This window comes from Meleagris gallopavo, chromosome 5 (genome assembly GCF_905368555.1).
Source record: "Meleagris gallopavo chromosome 5, MGAL_WU_HG_1.1, whole genome shotgun sequence".
Lineage (NCBI taxonomy): Eukaryota > Metazoa > Chordata > Aves > Galliformes > Phasianidae > Meleagris > Meleagris gallopavo.
In genome coordinates, this window is record NC_139408.1 from 26,857,819 (window position 1) to 26,883,929 (window position 26,111).

Genomic DNA, 26,111 nt, shown 5'->3' on the forward strand with positions numbered 1-26,111 from the left:
AAAGATGAAAAAATGTTTGAAATGGACCCACATGGACAAAGAAGTCCCATGAGAGCTAGGGAAAACATTATTCTTACTAACTTGATGATTGCACCCTTATGGCCACTAGAACAACAGTATCTTCACCTTGCCTCTTTATTCACAGTTTTCTAGAGATTTCCACTTTCAGCTGTATGTTTCCAGCAGGTAGGTGGGCTCTAGTTTCACTATTCTAACCTCTTCCAGCTGCTTCAGCATGGCTGAAAAATCAATTGGAATGGCTTAATGCTCCCACTGCTAGAGAAAGAATGCAGTTTTAAAATGCAATTTCATCCTAAGGATTATTCTGGTAGTGTTTGTTGAAAGAAAATTGTAGCAGCGTCCACCTTCATTGGGCTTAATTCTGTGAACACATCCATGCAGAAATCACACAGAGGAGCATCATCAGTGTACCAGTGACCACAAGGTCTCTGTGAACAAAGAGACATTTGCTAGCATTAATGGTACAAGAATTGCCTAAAACCACCATGGAGATGAAACATAATAAACAACGCTAAAATTAGAATATCCAAACACTGAGCTGACAGTATTTGAGCAGCATTTACACCACATTCTTTAAAGTACAGCACAGTGGTGCCTCACTGTAAGAAATTTCTACCAAACAATGATTCACGATGCCACTGGGATAAAATCCTAATTAAGATCTTTGTTCACAGTTAAAACTCTCTGTCTGAAGTATAAAACTCCAATAACATGAGGACTAGTCCGTCCATGACCATCTTCTACGGTTAAAGGGTTTCCTCTCTCTCACAGCTGGATTTAGCTTTAGAATTGGTGAGTTAAGCTTTTAGAACTCGTGAGCCTAGGAGAGAGTTTCACTTTCAACTACATTATCAGAAAGGAAAAGCTTAAATATTAAATGCATACTGATTTCAGGGTAACGAAATGAAGCCAAAATTAGGACTCCCAAAGAGGCAATGTGGGCAAAGTTTGGAGAAGAGCCATGAACTGGCTGTTTTATCAGCAGGCATGTAACTTTGTATTATCCACAAGATAGATTATGTCTGCACAGCTAAACAAGCCAACAACATGTAGGCACAGAACATGGGGTAGGGAGATTATAGCAGTGAGCCATGGCAGTGTCAGTGTGGTAAGGCCTGTGGAGAAGGTGAGAGTACATTAACTTGCAGAAACTGAGGAAATCTGGAGAATAACTAATGCACTGCAAAGTGAAAATGTTGTATGGGGACATTAGCCACAATTTCACTTGACTGGATTTCACATACGTACCAGGGCCTGCTGAGGCAGATTAGTTCAGAGGCCCTGAAGCCTCATCAGTTTCCCTAAATCTCCCTTGGATTTCATCTTCGTTCTGAATAAACAAAACACTAACTTCACATTTCTGTCTGATTTCAACGCCTTTCCTAGCTCTGTATGTAAGACTCCTCAGTGAATACAGCCTTGTCTGAAGTGGAATATGGCAGTGACTGTGTGCTTTAGTAGGAGGTGTGAAGAATAATTTTGACATTCAAGACTATTGGAAACAGTATGTAATTCATTGCCTCGAGGTGGAATGTAGCCATAGTTAACAACTTAAATCTGAGAAAAGAACTACAGAATTTCAGTCTTAAATCCCTTTTGGAAGGTAGTGTTGCTGGTCACATACTGCTTCAGCTCCAGTGTAGGTCGGCCTCAGAAGAAAAGGTGCCATATTTTTAACAACCAGTTAAAAAGCAAAGTTTAAAGATATGTCTTATGATTTATACTGGCAAGAAGCCTCAGCTGCATCACAAGATTGGCTCCTTCCCGTATTCTTTTTGTTCTCTGGAGGTCTCCCAGATAAGTATTGAGCAAGTCTGACCTGCTTACTGTAGATCTGATGAAATCATACCGAGGTGTTGTGAATATTTTTGCATTTGCTTGAATTGGCAATGCCTGAAGGTACAGTTGACAAATTTCAGAATGTGAAAATGATTAATCCAGGGGAAGTGCCCTGAAACACCACCACTTAATGGCAGATCCAACTAACCTTGATTCCAGCAACTCCTTAAAGAACATTTTGAAAAGAAAACCCACGTGAACTACCCCGTGAGTAACATTCCATGAATCACTGAAGCACAGACCCAGGCTGTCCCTGATTTTCATTCCTTTCTCTCTAGGCCACAATTTTACGAAGCATTAGTTTAGGGAAGCTATCATCCTACAGCCACACCACTGCACAAACCAAATGAAACCAGGCATACATACACCACAGTGAGGCAAGCCTGAAGGAGGTGTGATCAGAGCTTTATTAAAGAAGGCATATGGTTTTTAAAGAAAAGGTCTTCAGCAGCCAGCTGGAGGTGGCATAATTATTCATCAGGAAAACAACAGCAACTACAAAGATCTTCTCCTTAAACTGCTGGCCTAATGGATTCCTTGCAGTCATTCAGTGGACAGCTAGTTTTCACCTACCCTTTGTAAACAACTTTTCATAGTAAACTGATGTAGAAGGAAGCTCTTACCGTCAAAGAAAACCACACTACACAGAAACATACACACTACCTGACTTCTCCCCACACTCCCTACTTCCAGCTAGCTCTTGGCTACAACACAGTAGGATAGACCTTGTAAATGGAGCACACTCATGCATGTATACAGACCTGCATGCTCACACACATATACAGACACTCCAGGTTCTGAAACAGCACCATTTTTCATGCAAATATTTTTTCAACTGCATTAGCTGATAATCTTCAGCCTGTTTCTAAATCAAGCTGTGTTTCACTTTTTACGTTTACCCCTTTGTCCTTGAGGTTGCCATTGGCATCCTTTGCACTCATTCATACAGGTAAGGCTTGATGATCATTATCAACAGTAGTGGCACAGCAGCACCATAGCAAGCAGAGAACTATACATAGCCAAGAAAAGGGGAGTTAAAAATAGATTTGAATGATTCAACTCAGTGTTATCTGTTAAGACATACTGATACTGCTGTATTTTTTGGTTATAGCCTTTTCATCGGTGAATAAAAGCAACTTGAAAAGCTGCTCTCCTTAGTTCCCTTACACAGATGTTAATACTATTGGAAATCAGTAGACTGATTTACTCAGGTTCACAAAGTAAATCACTGACAAAAATAGCACCAAAATCTACCGGTCCTGATCCACTAAACAGAATGAGTATTTGTACAAACCACACTTCTGTAGAGTCAGTACTACACAAGTGAGTTTTTTTTCCTTCACAGACAACCCAGTGGGATAAAACAGGCTATTCCTTCCTCCACTGCACTTGTTTGTCATACGAGATTGTTCCCAGCTTTGTATCAAGAGCAGAGACTAAATAGAGCAGTAGCAGTAGAATTTACAGATCAGAGAAATGCAGGTTTATTCCAAGTCTCAGACAGCCAACAGGTTTTCCTACAAACACTGCTTCTTAGTACAACCCTTCTGTGGAAAAACTCACAAGAGACACTGAGAGTGAACCTAAGATGGAACAACACTTAGCAGAGTTTCTTCCTGACTTCACTTGCACAGGAATGAGGGATGCCCATCATGGACCAGCTTGTAAAGCCCTCATGGCAGATTCATGGGGATTGTCAGGCACCCAGAGGGTGCTGTGTTTCCCAATGCCACTTGCACAGACTCCAGCTGCTAGGCTCTTGGCTCCAGGTTTAGCTCCAGAGCATTGTCCACATTAGAAGCATTGGTATATTTATTTCCCTGGTGCATTCTTTATCAGCCCTTGGCATGGAAAGAGATGTTCAGCCCCTAGGGAAATCTTTGATGGGTTTAGCAGTGAAAATGAATAGGGAGAAAACAGTTAAAGAACAAAGAAATTCGAGGTATGTGATGCTGATGCAGTTACTTTTATACTTCTGACCACATCTGCCTGGGAAACAAATAACCTTTTTCTGCTAATAGGCCTTCCTAGAATAGTGATGACTGCAAAATGGCCTGGAAACACTTTTCTGGAGATAAACAATGGAAATGATCTAACATTAAAAATAATCCCAAAGTCAAAAAATCAGAAACGACTTTGAAACAAAGGAAGGGTGGAGTAGGCAACTCTTCTGTGGAGAGATTCGTACTCTGTTCATTCTGCTTCTAGAGCCCATGGATGCCAAGTAAGGTTGCATCAGAAATCTGTAAGCTGTAGGCCCACATCTGTTAAAAAAAAATGTCCTGAACTTCACAGAAATTAGTGAACCTATCACAAAATTTTGAAGCAGTTAAAATTAGATTGAGTGATTTATCTTTTCACCACTGTTTCAGCATGCGACATGACATGAAAAGAGGCTTTGTTGCAAACAATACTTGAATCAAAAAAAGCTATTTTGCTGTAGAAAATGTACTTCCAAGATTTAATTCAATACTGAGTGTTACACAAATCATATGAAAAACAGTCTTGCTGTGGTAACAGTACAATTAAACACAGGTGGCTAAAATATTGTCTCTTGGACTGAATTTTGAATTTCTGGTATACACTTCTTCTTCACAGTTTTGTTAGTATCAATGCAACTACATTCTTGCTTGTAAATCTTTAAATGACATATAATGGAAAAGAAGCAAAATGTTCCAAACTTATAAAAAATAATAATTTAATTCAAAGATCCAGGCATAATTTTGCAAGCTATGAATTGAAAAGCATCTTTACTCATGAACTATTATTTCTACTGACATCAGAAACGAGTTAGATCTGGGGGAAGTTCTATTGGATATGGGTCTTACAAGAAAAAAGTTCAGAGTTCATAATCATCCAGCTTTTCACTGGCCTCCCTTCTGTCTCGCACCTGACAACAGATCTAAACAACACATACTTTCTCAAACAAACTTCTGTGCAACTGGCAGGCGTGCTAGGAGCTTCTGTCAGATGCTGTGCCCAATAGTTAATTGCATCTCTTGTTTCTGTGAAACCCATCATCTCATAAGGTTGAAGACAAGTGCTTAATGTTGTCAGATCTGCTCATAAGCACAACAGTTAGATTGCAAGGGACTGAGCTTAACGGAGTGATGGAAGAACATCAGCTTCAGGCAAGAAATGTTTAGTAGGAGAGGACTGATATCTCTGGAATATTTATCAAATTTGGTTAGCTAGATTGACTCTCAAGGAAATTATGTAGGAGGTGGCTTCATAGGCAGCATATGTGGCTTTGTGTAGTCTACAGGAAAAAGAGACTGCATTACCAAGAGCTTATCCTTTGTAATAAAGCCTCTCTTCTCCTTCCCACTGATTAGACACTGACATTCTTGTTGTGATCATTCTTTCTAACACTCTATCCAAAATAAGGATAAAAGTGTGCTGAAAGTCATTCAGCTTCTATGGATATAAATCTGGTTGCCATCATGTCCTTTGAATCAACTGGCAGCAGAGCATAGGAAGAAGCCAGGGTCGTAGATGCATATGTAGTAACATCTGAATTAAAATTAATTCAAATCTGTAATGAAAGTGAAGAAAGTATGGTGAAGGAAGTAAGAAGCATGGAGCACAAGAAGCAGAAAAGTTGCACAGAAGCCTTTCAGTATCTAATGGGAGGCTATAAGAAAGAGACTCTTTAGTGAGATCTGTTGTGATAAGACAAGAGGAAGTGGTTACAAACTAAAACTAAACAAAAGAGGTTTAGATTAGATATAAGAAAGAAGCTTTACTACAATAAAGGTGGTGAGGCCACTATCCAGAGAGGCAGAGGATGCCACATCCCTGGAGACACTCAAGGTCAGGCTGGAGGGACTCTGAGCACCTGATCTAGCTGTGGGTATCCCTGTTCACTGCAGGGGAGTTAGGCTAGATGGCCTCTACTGGTCCCTTCCAACACAAACAGTTTTACAATCCCCTGAGGAGGAACTGCGTGCTAAGGTAAGCCCAGTTCTTCCAAGCCTCCTGTGGTCCTCGATAAGGCTGGGGTCAATTACATTGTTAGTAATACAAAGCAGGTGAAGATTTTTTTATGCCGCTGTAGACACTCATAACCACATATAGCACTTAAAAAGAACAATACAACTGGAAAAGCATTACAATAGAGGTGTGATGACAGGACCAGCACAAAAGAAAGGGGCTGCAAAGGAAGGGAAGAAGATCGCTCACCCATGTTAAAAGACAGCAGGGATTGGAGGTTCACAGGGGAAAGATCCCCTAAAGCGGAAGCTCCACAAAGAAAACCTTCTCTAATGGCAGTCAGCCCTTAAATGGGGACTAAGAGAGGTGCAGCCAGGCTTCACCCCTTCCGGTCACACAGCTGAATTGCCTTCACCTGTGCTCCCAGGGCTGACCGGGTCCTTTCCCCAGCTGCTCAATCAGCGGTTCAGGCTGTGACTTAGCAGCTCCCATACACTTCATATCTCACAGATATCCTTCTATATGCTGTGCTGTGCCCCAGTGCGTCCCACCATTGCTGGACGCATGCAGGGCCCAGCAACCTCTCTTCAATGATTTGGGCTGGGCGAGCTCTGCCTGCTGTGACTCACGCTGCCTCATTCCTCCAGGGTTGCGCAAGTTGCTTATTTTTTCCAGAGTAAGGTTTTCTTCCACATTCTTTCTGAGATTGTTTCCCTTCAGTAAAAGTGCCCGCCTTTGTGACGATTTCACCCCAAGCATGCAGGAAATTAAATAATGCAACCTGGCCGAGTATCAAGGACCCATTTTCTCAAGGGGAACAGGAAAAGGTGATAATGGTTTGAGGCACTGGAAAACAAATAGGTCCTAAGTAGCCTGCAATTGTTCCATGCGAGCGAGTGAAAACAATGAGCTTTGAGCCCTGAGGAAGCAGCGTGTGGCTCCAGCAGGATCAAAAATAGCTCGGGAGAGAATTTCTTCATTGTTACCGCGGAACAGAAAAATAAACCCCGTTTATCAGGCGGCAATGGAGGCAGGGGACGAGCGCTTGCTATGCCAGCGCGCAGCCCGCGAGAGCTGGTCGGGACGAAAGGACGCAGCCGCCGGCGGGGCCGCACCAGCGCCACCGCGGCACTGCAGCGCCCCCCGGCGGCACTGCGCGGCTCCGGCTGCCGCCCGGGCCCAGGCGAGGGCGGCCTTCCCGTGGCACGTCCCAGCGAGAGCTGCCGCCTCGCACATCCTCCTCCCCTTCAGCTGCCGAACTTCTAAACCTTTCCTTTCGTTATCATCGTAAAGAAATTTTGGCACACTATCAGCAGTTCAAGGATGGACGTCTTCTGCTAAGAATAACTAGACAAAACAATTCATACACTAAAATTCAATAGAAGGGAATCATCTTCCTTGCTGCTTTTACTCCCAGTTCTTTGCTGGTCATGAAGAAGCTACCCTGTAATAGAAAGGGTAACCATCTGAAAATAGGAAATTGAATTTTTTGTAGCTATCAAAATGGTCTGTAGGTTTACATATGCAGTAAACACGAGGGAAACCAACTTTTTACAAAGGGTAGATAGTGATAGGGCAAGGGGAAATGCTTTTAAACTAAAGGAGGGGAGATTTAGATTAGATGCCAGGAAGAAGTTTTTTACTGAGAGAGTGATGAAGTGCTGGAACAGGTTGTGCAGGGGCTGTGGGTACTGTGTTCCTGGAAGTGTTTAAAGCCAGGATGGATGGGGCCCCGGGCAATCTGATCTAGTACCTAACCTAGCAGCTGGCAACCCTGCCTGTTGCAGGTGGGTTGGAACTTGATAATCCTTGAGATCCCTTCCAACCCAAGCCGTTCTATGATTCTATGAAAATATTAAGAATTAAGAGCATACTAAGTTTTCCTAAAGCTTATTAGAAAAGGGTGGTTTCAGTTCAGAGTTTTAATCCCATTAGGTACTTGTCCACAATCCAGGTAGGCACCTGCCTGAGTTAGAAACTTCAGTCTAACAAGAGTAGATGCTGCTGTGGAATAGAATCTTTACTAGTCTGAATTTGATGTGAATACTTGTATAGTAACTGTTGAGTCATGGCCTGAACCACTGATTGAGCACCTGGGGAAAGGATCCAGTCAGCCCTGGGAGCACAGGTGAAGGCAATTCAAGTGTGAGACCGGAAGGGGTGGGGCCTGGCTGCACCTCCCTTAGACTTCATTTAAGGGCTGACTGCCACTGGGGGTGGATCTCTTTCTGGAGATCCCTCCTTAGTGAAGCTTTCTTCTGTGAACTTCAACTCTGATGTGGATGAGCAATCTTCTTACCTTTCTTTATGGTCCCTTTCTATTGTGCTGATTCTCCTGTCATCACACCTCTGTTGTAACACCTTTCCTAGTTTATTGGTCTGTCTAATTGCTACAGTACTTAATGAGCATTGAAGTTTCCTAGTGACACAAAATTCCAGATGTAGTGAAGGAGGAGAATGTGTTTGAGGAATATTCATGTGCAGAAAACCTGTCATTCAAACATCAATGAACCTTACTCTTACAGATCCTTTAATTCAGAGAGAAAATATCACACTGTGAGAAAGAAGGAGGCATGTATCTCTCAAGAGTTAATTTTGTTTAATATTATATTTTGAAAACTACTTAGGTAACAACTGGAGTCAATGGCATTCAGTAGTCTGTGTAGGAGAACTCTGAGGATCATACTTCTCCCATGTTCCATGAAAGCTTCAACCTGTATAGAGTTGCACAGTTCCTTTGCAGTGGGGAGCACCAGAGTTCATCAATTAGTGAAAGAAAAAAAAGTAAATAAAGTTAATTCTGGAATGAAAAGGCACATTTGTTGAGATAGTTGCAGCAGCATAATATGAAATTATCTTCAGTGTCTCTGTCTCTCCATGGATTTGGTGCTGCCAGAGATAGTGTTAGAATAAAAGTGTAATCTGTGTGTCTTTCTGCCCATACTTGCTGAAAGATGAAAACAGAATTAGGTCCATTTCCACGTAAGTACAAGGAAATCCCCTTCCAGTTGCCTTATGAAGTATTAAATGCATTCAGAATAGCATTTGAGTTTAGTCATTATGGTAGATACACTGTAGAAAAATGTAGAAAGAAAACTTTCTAGTAAAAACTGATACTTTCTTTTTTCAAGAGGCTGCTCTAACTAATTCTGTTAAGAATTTAAACTGTGATTGTGAATAAAAGGAGGCAGCAGGCAAATGTTGCCTATTCCCTCGAGACAACCTGAATAAAAATAATTACTACAGCCCTGACCTATTTGGTCTTATTTTAGACTGAGGTTTATTATTCTGAGTAGCAAGTGAACTTACTGAATACATATTAGAGAAAATACATTAGCCTCAATAAGGAGAAGGATTATTTTACTTCAAATGAAAAGCCATCTAATTTGACAACTTTGTAATGATAGATTTAGCACAGTTATGGTTTGGGTATAAAGTTACAAATCGGATATGAATGCTGGCATCAGTAATGGATGTTATGTCTTTGTATGTCATATTTCTAATGCACCATTAGAATTAGGAATAAGGTTTCTATCTGCTCCTGGTGTTTGAGTTCATATGCAGGATTCTTCATTTTTGTGTTGTGTTTCTGAAGTTATTCAAGGGTGCCTTGAGTAACCTGAAAACTGACTCAAAGTGTTTGACAAACTCAAAACCTAAACAAAGCCGGGAACTAGCTCTTCTCTTGGTTTTGAGTTTGTTTTTTTTTAAACAAAAACTCACTGTCCTCACAAAGAAATACTTGGTCATTCCTTGGGCAAGAGGCCTCTAGGGGAAGCCATGGTGCCACAGGCAGTGCTGGCAACACGGCAGGAAGCTGAACTCTCTGAGGGAGTGCTGAACCATACACTGGCAGTGCCACTGAAGTGTGCTGTGCTGTTTCATTTTTCACACGCAGCATAAAAAGGAAGATTGAAGCCACCAGTGGTTGTAAATATTTCAGTGCTCTTTCATGAAAGGTTTGTCCTAATGTCTTTGCTGAGCAGTAATGGGAGTATTTGCTTTGCAATAACTCAGATCCTCTATTCAAATTGCTTATATTACTGTTTCACAAATTTTCAAAAATGTGGCACAATGTTATCTGCAGAGCAGTGCTGGTGTTCCTCTGCAGGACTGCCAACACACCAATGTCAAATGATATAGAGGCTATACAAGCAGCTTGGAATGCAATAAAATATATAGCATGTAAATTGAAGTCATCACTAAACCAAAGTTTCTAAACCATCACTAAACCATAATTTCTCTTAGCTGTGTATCTTCCAGTGCAATTAGAAAGCTCATTTGAAACGCTTTCTCTAATCTGTTTTTCTTATATGAATATTGATAAATGCATCAGTGCCATGTGGCACGTGTGAAATCATACTGCGACCTGTGAGTTCAAAAGATGAATCTTTAAGAAACTCACATTTTATCCCAGAATTTCCACTAACCAGTGTTTTCAGTCTTGTTTTATTTTCCAGGTCATCTGTTCCATGAAGATATAGCCATCTGGGAGATTAGCATATATATTTTATGAAGCGGAGCAGAGCTCCCTCTTGTACTGACTCAGATGCTGAAGTCCCAGATTCACAGCCTCCTTCCTAGTCAGCACAGCACAGCCTGTACAGCTTCTGTTGCTAGTAGCTTACCTCTCCCCTAGCAAATGTAGAGCAAATCTACATTAAAGTGATGCTGGTAAAGCTGTACTTTTCTAAAGTGAGGAAAAAGCACGATCCAGTTTTACAGCCATGCAGTGAGGCCATTTATAATGATAGAAGAATCAATTCGTCAGTGAAGCTGACGTTATTTGAGGAGACATTATCAGTCACTGATCAAATAACTGTCTAGTGGCATTAGACACATCTCCAGATTGCTTTATATGGCTCTATCTGTGGCTATAACCATGGAACACAGTTGACGTACATCCTAGGAAATGTATAAAAGCCAAATGAGAGCATTAGTGTCAGGGTAACTTAAGATGCAATATAAATTGCCATGGAATGCATAAGGAGTGAGCTACGCTAAGGAGACACACCAAGGAGACTCTCCTTAATCTTTTATACCTTCTAAGTGTCCTTAGCAGAAATGTGTTTTCATCAAAGCTATTGTTGGAACAACAGTAAGGACATTCTAGTACTATGTTGTAGGTACTGGTACTATTTCTTCCTTCTGGACTCTTTGTTTTTTCTTCTATAGTATTTTGATTTACTTATTTTTTTGCATATACAGAGCACACAGACAGAGTCTGGAATGCCAAGATTTAGATAACCAGTATATTTTTTTAACTATGGACTGGCACATTAGAAAGATGATGTTATAGAACAGCTAGGTCCAGTTAAGAGAGGGAAAGGTGTCAGTGGAAAGAGAAAGCACTAGTTTAATAGTGTACACTAATAATCCTCAGAAGATAGGGCAAAAGCTGAGATGGTTGCTCTAAATGTATATGAATAATGAAATGCAATCAGCAGGGCACAGAGTTTTTGAAGCAAGGATAGATGGGCCTCTCTTTTCTCCTCTAATAATTTTTGTTTTCTAACACAAAAGTAAAACTAAGCCTGCATTAAAACCCTTGGTCCTAAATTTCCATTATGAAGGCATTCTAAACTACATTCAGATTATCACTTGTGTTTTACAGATTAGTCTCCTTTTTAAACACATTGTGATGAATTCTGTTGCCACACATTCAGAATCACTGAATGGGGATTCAGATACAGACTTTGAGATTTGAATCTACAGTCTAATTCTCATTGTTCAGATTTGCTTGAATAATAATGGGAATATATAGAATCTTAGAAAACACATAAGAAAAAAACAAACAAACAACAAAATCCTCCACTGTAGCATGTATGCTGTTCATCAGACAATCGTACACTATTCCAAAGCTTTCTGTATCTCACAAGAGCTAAAATATCATTCACAGACTGCTTACGCTATTTAATGTTACCTTCTTCTGACTTTTGCCAGTTACTGACATTAATTTAACATTAACTGACTTTTGTGATCACAATAAATAGATGAACTGCTTTTCCAGTCTGTCCAAATCTTTACAAGCAGAAACTGCTTTCTGAGATGACTGGTGAATGAGGCAAAGAGAAATCTCTGAGAATGGTAGAAGCCCATGAGGGCTCCTGGGGAGTATTTCCCTAGTCACTCTTCCAGCTCCAGGTACTTGTTGCTCTGGGTTTCCTCTACAAGTGAGACTATTTCTGTAGAAATATATCACAGAAGAAGAAAAAGCACCTAGGAGAAAAAAGAAAAAATCGAGATCTATTTTACAAGTTAAATTGGCTGCGTACCACAGTACCGAGGCACTCCACACGAGGGCAGGGCTCTGTCTCGTTAGGTTGCTGCAGTAGTCAATCTGAGCATGTATAAAGTCGATTTACTTAGAGTTTTCACCATCAGCAATGTAACTCTGCTTTAAAGGCTTTGGTGTTCTACAGTAGCAATACTTCAATCAGCTAAAAGACAGGAGGCCTTTATTTTGTTGTCTCATTACATTTTTCATAGGACAATTTTTAAAGAATATTCACTTTGGATTGTATTTACCCATTGTGTGGTTTAAAGAAGCCATTTCCGTTAATAAAACTGGACAGAAAGGTACTGGATGCAGCTGAGAATGTTTTAAAGGACATTAACACCACTCCTTCAGATTTCTTCTCAATCATCTATTATTTGAACTCCAAAAATTGCAGATACAGCTATTTGTTAACCCCTCAGCATCACGATGGGGGCAAGTAAACTGACTGTGGGTTGAACAGGAGAGGTCTGCTGTCCTCCATCCCATCCTGCGCCCTTACATCGTGCCGGCTTTAATGACTGTGCTCGTGCACAGCCATAACACGAGTCAGACCAACCTGAAAAGCTGACTGAAATCTCCCTGCCTTTACAGGGTGGCTTAGCTTTCAGCTGGCTGAATGAGCTGAAATGACTCTAGAGCCACGCAGTCGCTGCTGCTGGAATCAGGAAAGCAGGTCAGGCATGTGACACAGCGCAGGGAAGTCCCTTTCAGCAACAGTAACGTTGGATAAGCTCAGATTAATGGTGAAAACACTGTTTAGTAACAAACGAACGGTGGAGAGAGTGCACCGAGACCCGGCCCCACTGGCAAGAGGGAAATACGAAAGTCCCGTGTAGAACACAGAGGAAGTACTGGCTGTCACCTAAAACAACATCACATGCTTCACTTGAAGTGCAGAATTAAAAATATATATCATTTAGCAGATAAGAATTGTGTAATTCCCTTTGCAAAACTCTGCACAGACACTAAGCCCAAGACTTCACATGGGAACAGATTACATGCAGTTGGAAAAGCAAGCATTTCTAGTCAGGAGGTGTTGCACGATGAGACTTTTCACCTGCAGTTTATCAGCGACGCCTGCCGTGACACATGAAGAAAGCCGCCCTTTTTTGTCACTGTTACACTTTTACTCATTTTTCACTTGGTGAGCCATCCGTATTAACCTTGCAGTTAGCCCAGATAACGCCTGCGCTGGCGCACAGCCTGACCACGTGGGATAAACGAAACCGCAGTCCCTCCTGGCCCGCGTCTGCGCTTCCACACTGCGCCCGCTACAGCTGACCGCACGGCAGCCCTCGCCGCTCCTCACAGCACGACATGGCGGCACCCCGCCGGCAGCGCGCTCCCGCGGCCTCGTACCGAGCGCAGGCGCAACCCCGCCCAAAACCGCTGCCTCAGTGCCGCGCGGAGGGCCCGCGCTGCCATTGGCCAGCGGCGCTGCGGCCGGCCCCGCCCTCCAGCTGGCGGCGGGTGAGCGTGGCCCCGTCCACTCACGTCCGCCCTCTTTCGGCCCTCCCCGCGTCGCGCCGCTTTCCCTAGCCAACGAGATGCGGCGGGGCGGGCGGGGCTCGGGGTCCTTAACTGACAATTGCGGCGAGGCCAATGGGAAGCGGCGGCCGACGGGGCGGGGGCCAATCGGGGGGGACGCCGGTGAGCGCGAGGCTCCGGCGCGAGGGGGGGGTGGGCGTGGCCGAGAGGGCTAGAGCCCTCAATCAGGTGAGAGGGAGGCGTTGACGGGCGTGAGCGGCGGCCAATCGCGGCGAGGAGCCGGGCCGCCCCTCCCTCCCGCCGCCGAAGCTGCCAGAGAGTCAGGTGGCTCCGGGATGCGCGGCCGCGGCGGCAGGCGGAGGCGGGTGGGGAGGAGAGGGATGTGGCGGCGGCGGCCCGGCGGCACGCGCCGCCCGCCCTCACCCCTTCCCGCGCTGGGCTGAGGCGGCTCCGGGCCGGGCCGCGGCGGCGGCACCCGCTGCCGGGCCGCGCGGGGCCGCATGAACAATAGGCGGCGGTACCGGCCCCGCCGCCCTCCGCAGCGCTCGGCTGCCGCGGGCGCCTCCCCCTATGGAGCAGCCTCGCCATGGAGCCCCTCACAGCGCTCAGCCAGGAGGGCGCGGGCGGCGGGGAGCCGCCGGGCGGCGGGCCGCTCTGGACGGCCGTCTTCGAGTACGAGGCGTGCGGCGAGGACGAGCTGAGCCTGCGGCCGGGAGACGTGGTGCAGGTGCTGTCCCGGGACTCGCAGGTGTCCGGCGACGAGGGCTGGTGGACGGGGCAGATCGACCAGCGCGTCGGCATCTTCCCCAGCAACTACGTGAGCAGCGGCGTGCAGGGGGGCGGCCCGGAGCTGCGCGCCCGCTACCCGCCGCCCCCCGCCATACAGCGTAAGGAGCGCGGTGGGGGGGGGGCCGCGGGGACGGGTGCCGGGGGGACCGGGGCCGCGGCTGTGGGGAGCTGCGAGGCGAGGCGAGGCGAGGCCCGGCCCTCGGCACGAACGGCCCTGTGGGGCGGCCCCGAGAGCGGAGCGCGAGGCGGCTCGGTACTGCGCCGCGCGGGGCTGCCCGGGGGCCTTTCCTGTCGGGAGCCCGGCGATCTTCTGTCTCCGTGTTCGGTAGCGCGGGCGCCGTGTTCGCGGTTATCGCCGTTTCCCTTTGTGCTTCCCTACCGTCCTTCTGTGGGCTGTAAACCTTCAAACGGCTGAAGCTTCGTGGCTGGGTGGCGGTGCAGCCTCCGGTGGCTCCCCTTTAAGAATGTCCTTAAGGAGAGAGACGTTGCTGCGTGGGAAGCGGTTGCTTTCTGCAGTGGTCGTTTGTTACTCGTTCATTATTTTCCTTGCTCCCAACCAGAAGTCTATTATGTTTTACTCCTATGTTCATTTGTGTTAGCAGGTTCCCGTTTGCCATTTCCCTACTTATAAACGCTGCTCAATAACATCTCTGAATGAGTTTTATCAGAGTTTGGATATTTGGGCCTACCTGAGAGTTGGGTGATTAAGATGTGATGCTGAAAGTATGGAGGGGTTGGTTTGTACCTAATTTCAGAGCAGTTTTGAAGCCTTTGAGCCATTTCATTTTTGCTTATTTTTGCTGCCACGTACAATTGTGGAAAGTGAGACAAGATGGAATGGTTGTTATTAGATCTTGTCTCTATCAATATTGACAATTCAGGCAAGAATAAAGTTGTGGGTTGTTTTTTTTTTCTTTTTGTGGGGGCAGAGGTGAATCTTCAGATGAGTAGTCTTTTCAAGAAAGTAAAAGGGATAAAGATACTTCGTCCTATCTGGGACGTATCTCCAAGGAATACAACTAATAGCTTCTTTTTTTTCTTTATTCCACATCTGCTTGAAAGCATTTAAGTGGAGAGTTCAGTAATTTGTAGAATTACCCTTGGAAATATGAAAAGACTGCTGGGCAGTGGTGGGGCTCGCTTTCATGCTGGAAAAGTGTAGGGTATTTTTTCCCACATGCAGAAAATGCTGCAAATGCTCAGTAGGTTTGCCTCTTGATAACTGGGAAGAACCATTTCTACAGAGATTCTTGAAACCTCAGCTCCTCTCATGCTTTGGGCTGTTTAAGTACAGTCTTTGTAACTATTTATTCTCCTGTCCTATTACACTTTCTGTGGCAAGGTAGTTCAGGATCAGTTGTGGGGATGCACCATCTCCCTTTATCCTTGTTATCTTACCCTTCTGTTGCCCTAACAGGACAGTACTGCCTCTTTTCTCAAGTAAGCAACCATATGTTCATGATGGAATAGAATTTATTCCCCTGCAGTAAGTTTTTAACGTGCATTCTGGTGGTGGGGTGGTGTTTGTTTTTGTTTTTAGGAAACAGTAAGATTTGGACAGGTAGAAAGGTTGGTTGCTGTTAAACTGGGTTTTGAAACTTGACATTACAGATCTGCCCTTCAGAAGGAGTGATGCTCCCTTGTAGAGGTGGCACTGCTAACTCGAGGGCTATTTCGAGTACCGATCCACTGTTAACTTGCTTAATGGAGTAATACAAAGTAGTAATTTGTAGCACCTCAGTGCAGAAGCTATTTTTAGTTGCTTCCTGAAGTTTATCTTCATGTATCATGAAGGTGTTGGAGTGCAAGGGCTTGAGACATTGCTTCCACTGATAGTTGTGGTAGCGAGTGGCTGCACGCTGTCAGCCATTCTGATAGCGCTCAGCCGAGCCTTGCCTCGATACCCTAAAGACAACTACGAAGAATGCTCTCCCTGCATCCCTATTGAGGCTGTCAGCAAGGGGTCTATTTGAAGGACCCTCATTTACACTATGGGCTCTTATGCATGACAGACTCAGCTAAGTGGCTTAATCATATGGTGTAATGAATACTGATTAAACAACGATTACTTTGCAATTGTCAACTTCACCACCGGTAAATGGCGTACCGGCTCTGTAATTTCTTTTCAGTCCAGGACCAATGATATAGCACTTCTTAAGTTCTCCAGCAATACAATCTGCACCCTGTATGTTCCCATTGTCTTTACAGTTTATTATAGCATGTCTGATAAATTAACTTGAGCTTAGAGAAGGAGTTAGTGTGTTCAGAAAGATAAGGGGAAATGAGTCTTTTATATGCTACTGTAGCAGTACAAACGAGTCTGTGAAGTTAAACTAAATCAACACAAAATACTTCTTTAATTAAAAAGCTTGTCTAAAAGTGAGCTTTTTCCTGATTAAACTACTTTTGAGGATGAGAAGGCCAGTCTACATTAAAGAAACGTACACACATTCAAGGCAAAGCTAAGATTGTTCCTGCAAATAAAAGAACTCATTTCAAAATTCCGTGCAGTGTCGTGTCTTAAATTTCACCTGGAAGCGTAAATCTCGCTCGTGTGCCCCAGACTGCTTCAGCTGTGCACCCAGCAGGGCGTTGCTGTTTGTGAAGGGGTGCAGCTGACGGCACCCGCGCCGTTCGGCTTCCGTGCGTGGCCTTTTCCTCCCGGCGCGGCCCCGGGGGGAGCTGTCCCTTCAGCACCGCCGCTGTCCTGCCGCGGGCTGGCCGCGCTGCGCTCGCTGCCCGCGAGTCCTGCTGCGGGCTTACGTGTTTGGTTCTTCTCGGGCTTATCATTGACTCCATTGTTCGTGGAACAATAGGGAAAAGAAAACAGGCATTCTTATTATGCGCTATATGCAGTAGTAAAAAATTGTTTTCCTTATTGCTGGCCGTGCATGCTCAGTATGCAGTCTGATCCATCTGTTTGTCACACAATCGTCAGTACTGCCAGAATTGGCAGAGAGATTTCATGGGGAACAAGTCTGCAAAGCTTTTGAAGTGTGGAGAAATAAGCTTGATTTTGGAAGGACTAAAATATTGTTAGTGGCATTTGAATAAAAACTTTCAAATATGGATGAATTCAAGAGAAGATGTTTGATGTTAACTTTTAACTCTGTAACAGTGAGCACTGTAGTCACATCAGTGGAGATTAGCATGTGGCTATCTCTGGTTTTAGTTTTCAAAATATTGCACCATCAATGAGGGCAAGAAATTAGGATTTATCTTTAATGGTGTTTCAGCATGTTAAGATGATGATATCTTTAAGTGTATCATACACAGCTGTGATGTTGAAATCATCACCATTGAGTGACTACTTTATGGAAGTTTTTATAATACTACAAATTCTTTTTTATTGTATTAGTTCTTAAAGAAATATTATCAGAAGGGACTACTGCTTCCATTTGTGTAATTTTGGGTAGAAAATTGGCCCATCTTATAAGGCTAAGGGTGAGGTTGGGCAACATGGACCTTGAGTTAATATACGGGCTGCATAGTTGCTAAACATTTACATCTCGTTTTTTTTTTTTTTTTCCTAGTCTTGGAGATCGACTTCTCAGAACTTGTTCTGGAGGAAATCATTGGCATAGGGGGCTTCGGAAAAGTATATCGAGCTGTGTGGATAGGAGATGAGGTTGCTGTCAAGGCAGCTCGCTATGACCCTGATGAGGACATCAGCCAGACCATTGAGAATGTCCGCCAAGAAGCCAAGCTTTTTGCGATGTTAAAGCATCCCAACATCATTGCCCTCAGGGGCGTATGTTTGAAGGAACCTAATCTTTGCTTGATCATGGAGTTTGCCCGTGGAGGATCATTAAATAGAGTGTTGTCTGGTAAAAGGATACCTCCTGACATTTTAGTGAACTGGGCAGTACAGATTGCAAAGGGAATGAACTACTTGCACGAGGAAGCAATTGTTCCTATAATTCACCGTGACCTGAAGTCCAGCAACAGTAAGTGCTTTACAATGAACAGTAAGGGAGCTGGGATCAATTTTCAGAAAGAAATAGTATATAGAAGAGAGGGGAATAACTCTCAATCAGGAATCCTTTCTTGTGAACCACTGTATCCTCTAATTTAATCCCAGAGGGGTTTAGTTGTCTACAGTATGGTGCTACAGACCACAGAAAAACATGTGAATTCTGTTACTTTATAGAAGTGACTTAAGTGACTGAAAAACTGTAATTGGAGAATTCTTCTGTAGCAGTTCTCATATGTACAATGTCTTAGTTCTTCTGGCACTTAACTGGATTCCGGTGTGTTGGGAAGTGCTTTTGAGCTTAAACTATGCACCTTCTTTCTACTTCTTTGAGGGATAAAAATGTCTTCTGGAAAGATTAATGCCCTAAAGCTTTTATTTTCCTTGCTATATTTTGTTGCATATATGAGATATAAACCTAATTTCCTTACAGGAGATAATTTCTACCAAGTGGGAACTTCTCCCAGTCCCTCACAGAGCTAGTGTTGACAGAAGCGTTAATTCAGGTAAATGAAATGAACCAGTACACCACAGTCTAGAGCTGATGTTTGTGGTGTTACATGGGATGCAGCTGACCCATTAAATTACCTGGACTAGAGCATCAGTAATTACGATTCTGGATTCTATTTCATGAAAGCAATTGCATTGTTGTCCTCAGTCTGAGGACTCCTCTGTCCACAAACTGAGGAGTGGGTTTTTTTTTGGTAGTATATCTATTTTTTTCTCCAAACTTTACCTTGAAGTCAAATGCACACATGGAACCATTATTTATGAATGTTAGAGCAAACTGCTGCAGTGACTTAATGATCATCTCCATCCTGATGTCAGTTTGCAACTGTTTAGCTTTGGCCTCTCTCTGTGCTTATTTCTTGTCTAGATGACAAAAGAAATCAACTATCTGCATGTTAACTGCAGTGATTTAGTTAGATGTGTTAGTATGAATCCATTTTTATTTATGACTTGAATTAATAAGTGCTATGAAATGGGTGGCTGAGATGCAGGCACATGCCCTCCTTTGCTTTGAGGAGAGTAACATCTAGCAGAGAGGTCTGACAGATGGGAATTTTAATATCTTAAATAGATTTGTTAGAGCTGGTATTAACCATTACGATGCTATAAATTTCAAGTCTGCAGAATCTCCCTATGCTTTTTTGGCCTTTAATCTTTTTTTTTTTTTTTTTTTTTCCGTTAGAACTAACTAGGTATGTTCACTGCCACAAGTATTAACTTTTATTGGTGAGTTTGAAAATAGAAACTATGAATTTTCAAATTTATTTCTATATTATTCTTATGCTACTAAAGTTTCCCTTTTTTCTTGAAAAATCAAGGCAACCTTAACATCTAAACTTCTTCCCTTTCAAGTGGCAATACGTATGGCCATATTAACAAAGTGAGAAGGAAGATTGAGTGGTAGTGTTAATTAAGGAAAGGCTGGCTTCATCTGTGAAAAAGAAATAATTAAGTTAAGAGTTGCTTACCTAAGCAAATGCTATCTTATTTCATTAGCAGGCTGTTAAGACTTGATTGCTTAATGTCTGAACATTTTTGAGGCTTAGAAGGAAAGCTAATTCTAAAATAAACTGTTGTTATGTCCTGGCTTTTCACTGTTTTGTTCAGACGAGAGACTACTAGTTGTGAAAGGAAAATGTACCAGACAGAGTACCAGTGAAATGAGAGGGACACGGGCACACAGGATTGCCAATGAAACTCAGATATGGGTGTTAGAAAGCATCTGTTCTGGCAGCAAAGAAAAAAAAGTCTTTTGTCACAGTGATTCAGCAGTACATAATTTGTGCTGCACTGTAAATCTTCAGTGAGAAGTGAAAGGTTCTGCTAAATAAATTGCTAGAATTTTCCTCATTTGGGAAGAAACAATTGGAAGGGAATAATCAATGAGAATGCCTTTTGAATAATTCCAGGATGTTCTGTGTTTGGAGCAGAGGGGGAGAGAATTTCTAATTATTATTGCATCACCATGTATACGTTGTTTGTGTTTTGTGTGGTTTTCTGATGTACTTTTCTATTGCTGTGGATAGTTGAGAATGAATTAAGTTATTGGCTTTATGGCTGAAGAATTACAAGCTTGTCACTTTTTTTTTTTTTTTTTTGGTACAAGTTTTCACCAACCAACTGGATAGACACTAATGCATCTCTGCAGAAGGAACAGCTTCTGCTCGCCAGATCTTGAAAAAGATTCTTGCAGGCAACTTCTGCTATGTACTGAGCATCTACCACTACTCCAGAACTGCCATGAGAGCATCAGCTGTATTGGTCTACTGATTTGTACTGCCTAGATTTAGTAATACGTACTTGTACAATTCTTCTACATCTTGTCTTCAAGAACCACCTGCTACCTTGGACTTATACTGACTGTCTGAAGCTGCAGGAGTCATCAGTATGAGAGCTAGGGATTTAGATGGGGGAGTGAGAAGGAAAAGTTGGCTTATTTAAAGTCAAATTTCCTGCTGGAGTAGTAGAAGATCAGATAGTGCTTTGCTTTCAGATGCCTGCCTATGTTCAGGCAGATACAGATTGCATAAGGACAATACTTCATGCTGAATCTTCTAAAAATAGTCGTATTACATTTGAAACTACGAAATGAGTCAAGTGAACACCGTAATGCAAGTCTGAGAAGTTACCTAATTATATATAAGGATTTGAAAATATCCTTTTTAATCTGAAGTATTGCAGTTTTATCTGTGTAATCAACTAGTAGATACCCCCAAAAATCTCAATTTTCTTTTCAACGTTTTGGATGGCATAGTAAAGAATAGGTTTTCATTGCTGTAGGAGGTAACTCCATTTTGTATGGAGACTGAACCTTGTGAGATTATTTGGAGATTCTGGATTCCTTGAGATTTTCTCAGTCAAAAAAACTGTGTCGCAATTTTGTTTTCCTTTTAATCAAAAACTTAAACATCTTATTTTTGTTCCACCATTTTTCTTAATTTATTTGACATTTTTGTTATCTTACTTTTTTAAAATTAATCCTAATGCATTTACAGTGTAGAAAGCATCCTGTAAATTTTAGAAGCAGCGTTCATTTCAGTTAGAATTTTAATCTTTGGAGATGAGGTTCTGAGCTGTCTGTTCTCATTGCTGGATGTTATCAGGAAATGAGCGTATAAACATCTTTACAGAACAGATTGCACACCTGTGACTTATTTTTAGAGATCTGAAATTCTTTTGCTGAATGTCAGTTTGCAGCGAGTCTGGGAGGTGAGTGTTCCACTGGAATTACCATATCACGTGTTAGCTGTCTAACTGCAGAATGGAAAGAGGATAACCCAGGAAAACTGTTCAGTTCTGTTGTGAGGGGATGAATCTTTTTTTTTTTTTTCCTCTTGCATTTGGTTCAAGAGACTCAGTTCTTTTTATATAAGAAATTAATCTTTTTTTTTAATCTGTTGGCAGAATCATCTGATTCTTTCTTCTTTTCATCTGGTGATATTGTTAACCTTTGCCTCTTCTCCTGCATGTCAGTGGTCAACTGAGCATCTGCTACAGAATTGTTAGTAGGCCTCTCCCTGTGTGGAGACTTCTAAATCATGGAAATATGGAGCTACAGGAGGAAAGAAAAAAACAGCAGTAGGGAATGCCCACTGAAGGAAACATCTTTGTGTTTAGAACAGCTTTTGGCATTTCCCTTTCACATCTTTCTCATCTGATTGGAGTCTTGTTTCTGGCCATGGGAAGGTGTTCGGTCAGTAATGCTGAAGATCAAAAAGGGCAGTCCTGCTGGTTTCAGTGAGGTACTGTAAATAATCAAGCTGTTTCGATTTGTCTGCCAGCACTAGATATGGCAGCATTGTTAGAGGAATAATGCCCATTAACTAATGCTGCAGAGAACTAGCAAAAGCATATTTACTCCTTTTTTTAGCTGTTTCAGCAAAATGTGGTTGTTCTTTGCACAGCACTAAGATTTTGCTGAGGGTATTCATGCTACTTAGCAAAATGCTTTATAAAAGCTGCTATTTGCATTCCACAGAGTGGTACAGATTAGCAAGGAAGTGACATGTCCAAGGTCAAAGAAAGAGGTAAGGACAGAGCTCAAAATAAAGCCCAGCAGTTCTGATTCATTCAAGTTGGTAGTTCTTTCCTTCTTGTTCCTTGGAAGTGTTCACCTCACCACCTACTAAGAGGACCAAGGTAAGTCTGTGGTGTCTTGAGAATTAAAACACTAGCTTTCTGAAAATCTCCTGAGTCTGCTACAGTTTTGATTATTAGTTTTATACATTTAAGCCTTTTTCAGTTCATAAAAATGCTAGTAGAGCTGAGTTATGGTCTATAAACAGTTGTTCCTAGGAATTAAAATGTTCTTTGTTCTTTATTTTTTTTTAAACTATTGTCAGAAGCAAGGATGGTTTGCAACTAGTTCGAGTCCAATCTCAGGACGGCATGACTTGAATATTACATAGCAGTGCTGCTAACACGTGATTAGTTATCTCATTTCTTGTTGCAGTATTGGGATCCCAATCCATTTGTAAATGACATTCTTCCTGTTGGTCCATTCTGAGAAGGAAAAATGCTTAATGTAAACCTCTTGCTCTATCTGATGGCATCACAGAGGAAAGTTTTCTCAGGGTCTGGTTAATGTACATTGGCAGAGCGGTTTGCAAGTCTGCACTGCTATTACTGCTTCTTGCACTTCATTGTAATTTGCTGAGTAATTCTCCAGTGTTGTACTTTCTACCCAAATGGATTTCTTTTGTCAGTGCTATGAAATGAATGTGAGTAATGCTTCGTATAAAGCATAGAGAAACTATTTTAAGGACATCGGAGTATTTTATGCTGGGTGGATTATTGATTTGGCCTCAGTTAGTTGGTCTTTCTCCTGTGAGAGGAAAGTGAGATAAAAGTAATTTTTTTTTTCGACAAAAGCTGTGTGATTAATTTAGATTAAAATAGTCCATATAGTAAAATCAAGTCTTTTATACTGCCTGAGTACATTCTTGGAGGTGATTAAAGATGGCTTTTTAGGTTTGTAGTGGAAATGCTAAGTCATGGCTTGAATCAGTGATTGAGCACCTGGTAGGAAGGCAGGGACAACCTTGGGAGCTCAGGTGCATGCAGTGCAGCCGAATGACCAGAAGGGGTGGAGCCAGGATCTTCCCATTCCTCATTTAAGTGCAGGCAGTGGAGGTGAGGGTATCTTGCTGGAGATCTCTGCATACCTGAGGCCTTCTGGAGGTAAGCAGCTTCTTTCCTTTATTTCTGTGCCTATGGCTGTCGTACTTGAGCAAACCCTCACTTGCAGCCTAGCACCTTGCTGCTCTGCTGTCATTGCTGCACTTTCCCTTGTGTTATGAGGTTCTACGCTTCAGCAATTACCAGATGTTGTGGATGTGCTACATGGTATTGCTGATGATGCTTAATTTGCAGTTCTGGTTTCTCTGTTCTTTTTTGCACCTCCCCAGAGCATCAGTCTTTGTGCTGATGTTCTCATCACTTGTACTGTGGTTAACAAATTCCAGAGAACTGTATACTTTTCTCAATGCAGTAATATGGTGATGAAATTCACGGCAGTAATCTTACAACTTGTGTTGAATAGAATGCAGTACATTAATTTCATTTTTTATCATTTCAGAAGATATAAGATATATACACCTGAAGGCAATTCTAATTGATGCAATTGAGACAGTGGAAATTCAAATAAGAAGGGAGGCGGTTTACTTCATGTTTTTTAAAGTTTTATTTATTTTAGCCTGCCTGAATAAGTGCAATTACTTTTCTGAGAGGTGTAACAAGTGCTTTCATGCTGCAGTCTTACTATATTCAGTATGCGGTAGTAGGTTTCTGAGGGGATGTTCTCGTTTTGGAGATGTTTTGTTTAAGTTGAATATTAATTGCTATCTTCAATGTGAATTACGGCTCAAAAAAGGAAAGAATGTGAAATAATTCTGATATGCAGAAGAATACTTTGAGATACTTCTGCCCCCGCTAAGCAGCAAAAATACAATTTTACAAATGGGATTCTGTGGTTTTTATAGACAAGAATGGAAAGAGTTGATCTCATTTTTAGAAGTGAAACTGTTTTAAACTTTTTAAAACCTACCTAATATCCTTTCCATTTCTCTCTGCTGCTGTGTATAGTTTTATACACGGTTATTTGTCCTAAGAAAAAAATTAACCAAGTGTTGCGAGTCTAAACAATTCCTCTCAATTGCGTGTGTGGAACCGTAGAAGAGAGAGGAGCAGGCTCAACTCCCATCATGCAGGAGGTGTACCTCGGCATCTGTGTGCTGATCCCATGGCTTCAGTAGCTGCCATCTGTGCCAGAGCTGTGATAAATCTGCTTGTCTGAAATTTCTTTTAAAGCAATAAGTTGAGAATGAGAACAGCTTTGTGGTCTTTCTGGGAAGCTAGGATGACTTTCAGCTGCTTTTTTTGTTGTTGTTCCTATATCAATCAACTTGATTTGTATTTTGAGAGACTTCTCTCAGCAGCTTAATTTTTGCTTTTCTCATCAAACAGTTCTTTTAATAATTTCAACGTATCCAGTGTAGACGAACTTACTCTTGAAGCATCAGAAGTTAAGTGTGATTTTTTGCTGTTTGAAATGATGAATCGTCACTGAGGATGATTTCCTTAGTTTTGGTAATAATCTATTTTGAAGTTGGTGCACGTTCCTTTGTGACGTTAAAAGCTTTAAGTTACTGGGGAGATCGCAAGATGTAGCATTTGATTTAGGTAACTGCTTCTTGGTCCGTGTTTGTGATTCCAGGGTAGTTTCAGTTAGATTGGTGTGACTTTGTATTCCACATGGTTGCCAGAATTGTCTTGGATATCTCACAATTGCTTATTGATGGTCAGACTGCTGATGGCAAGCTACACGTCGCCTCTGTCAGACCAGAAGGTTTTCCAGATATGGAAAAGTAGTAACAAAAACATGCACTAAGAAGAGAAACTATAACTATCACAACATATGATGATTTAAAATTACATCATTAGAGTTCATTAGTGTTTGTTATATAAGGGAGAAGAATGCTTACTTGGATAATAGTACATCTTTGGATCCCAGCCTGTGGAATAGTCACTGTGATGTTGATGGTAGCATGGTGCAGCTTCTGTGAATATAGATCTGAAAGTTTTTCTGAAATCCCATATCTGCTTTGAACACTGTACTAAAGTTCTAGGCGATTTTGAGCTACAGGGTAGGATCCCAGTTGTGCCACATCTTCCTCTACTTCCTCAAACATACTTCTGGAATTTGCTTTGGCTGTTAAAAATGTTAATGGATTAGCTGCTTGTGTTGTGGCTGCAAACCTTTAGTTAAATCATGAGTGACTTCAACCTTATTGATTTACGGACTTGCTTATGTGTGGCAAATGGTAGTGTAGCTTTATTTACTAGTAACTGAGGGAAATATTTCTGCCATTACATTAAGTTTTTACTCATTGAAACACTTACTGTGCTTAAACTGGGGATTCCTGGAGCATTTCAGGGGCACTGTAAGGAATTGCTGGTATGGAGAACAGTGAAAGGGCTGGTAGGGCATATCTTATGAGGTAAGGCTGATGTCACTTGGGTTGTGCAGTGTGGGGAAAGTGAGACTGAGGGGCGAACTCATTGCTCTCTGCAACTTCCTGAGGATGGAGAGCGGAGAAAGAGGTGCTAGTTTTTTCTGTCTGGTCACCACTGATGGGATGTGCAGGAATGGCACAAAACTGCTAGGAGAGGTTCAGACTGGACAGTAGGAACTACTTATTTACTGTGTGGACTGTCAGATACTGGAACAGGCTTTTGAGAGAGATGGTTGATGTCCCACACCTATCAGTGTCCAGAAGG

At 42.3% G+C, this 26,111-nt stretch overlaps 1 protein-coding gene across 17 annotated transcripts in view; it reads left to right on the forward strand.

The window, feature by feature from the left end:
- Positions 1-13,814: 13,814 nt before the first annotated feature.
- Positions 13,815-26,111, forward strand: part of MAP3K9 (mitogen-activated protein kinase kinase kinase 9) — a 105,481-nt gene continuing 93,184 nt past the window's right edge. For all 17 annotated transcript variants that reach the window (XR_014883535.1, XR_014883541.1, XR_014883546.1 and 14 more), the window contains exons 1-2: positions 13,815-14,448; positions 17,884-18,297. Coding sequence is in view for 1 of the 17 variants with exons in the window: in XM_085224925.1 (XP_085081051.1) it covers positions 14,148-14,448; positions 17,884-18,297 (715 nt within the window). In the remaining 16 variants the exon portion in view is untranslated. The remainder of the gene's footprint in view (positions 14,449-17,883; positions 18,298-26,111) is intronic.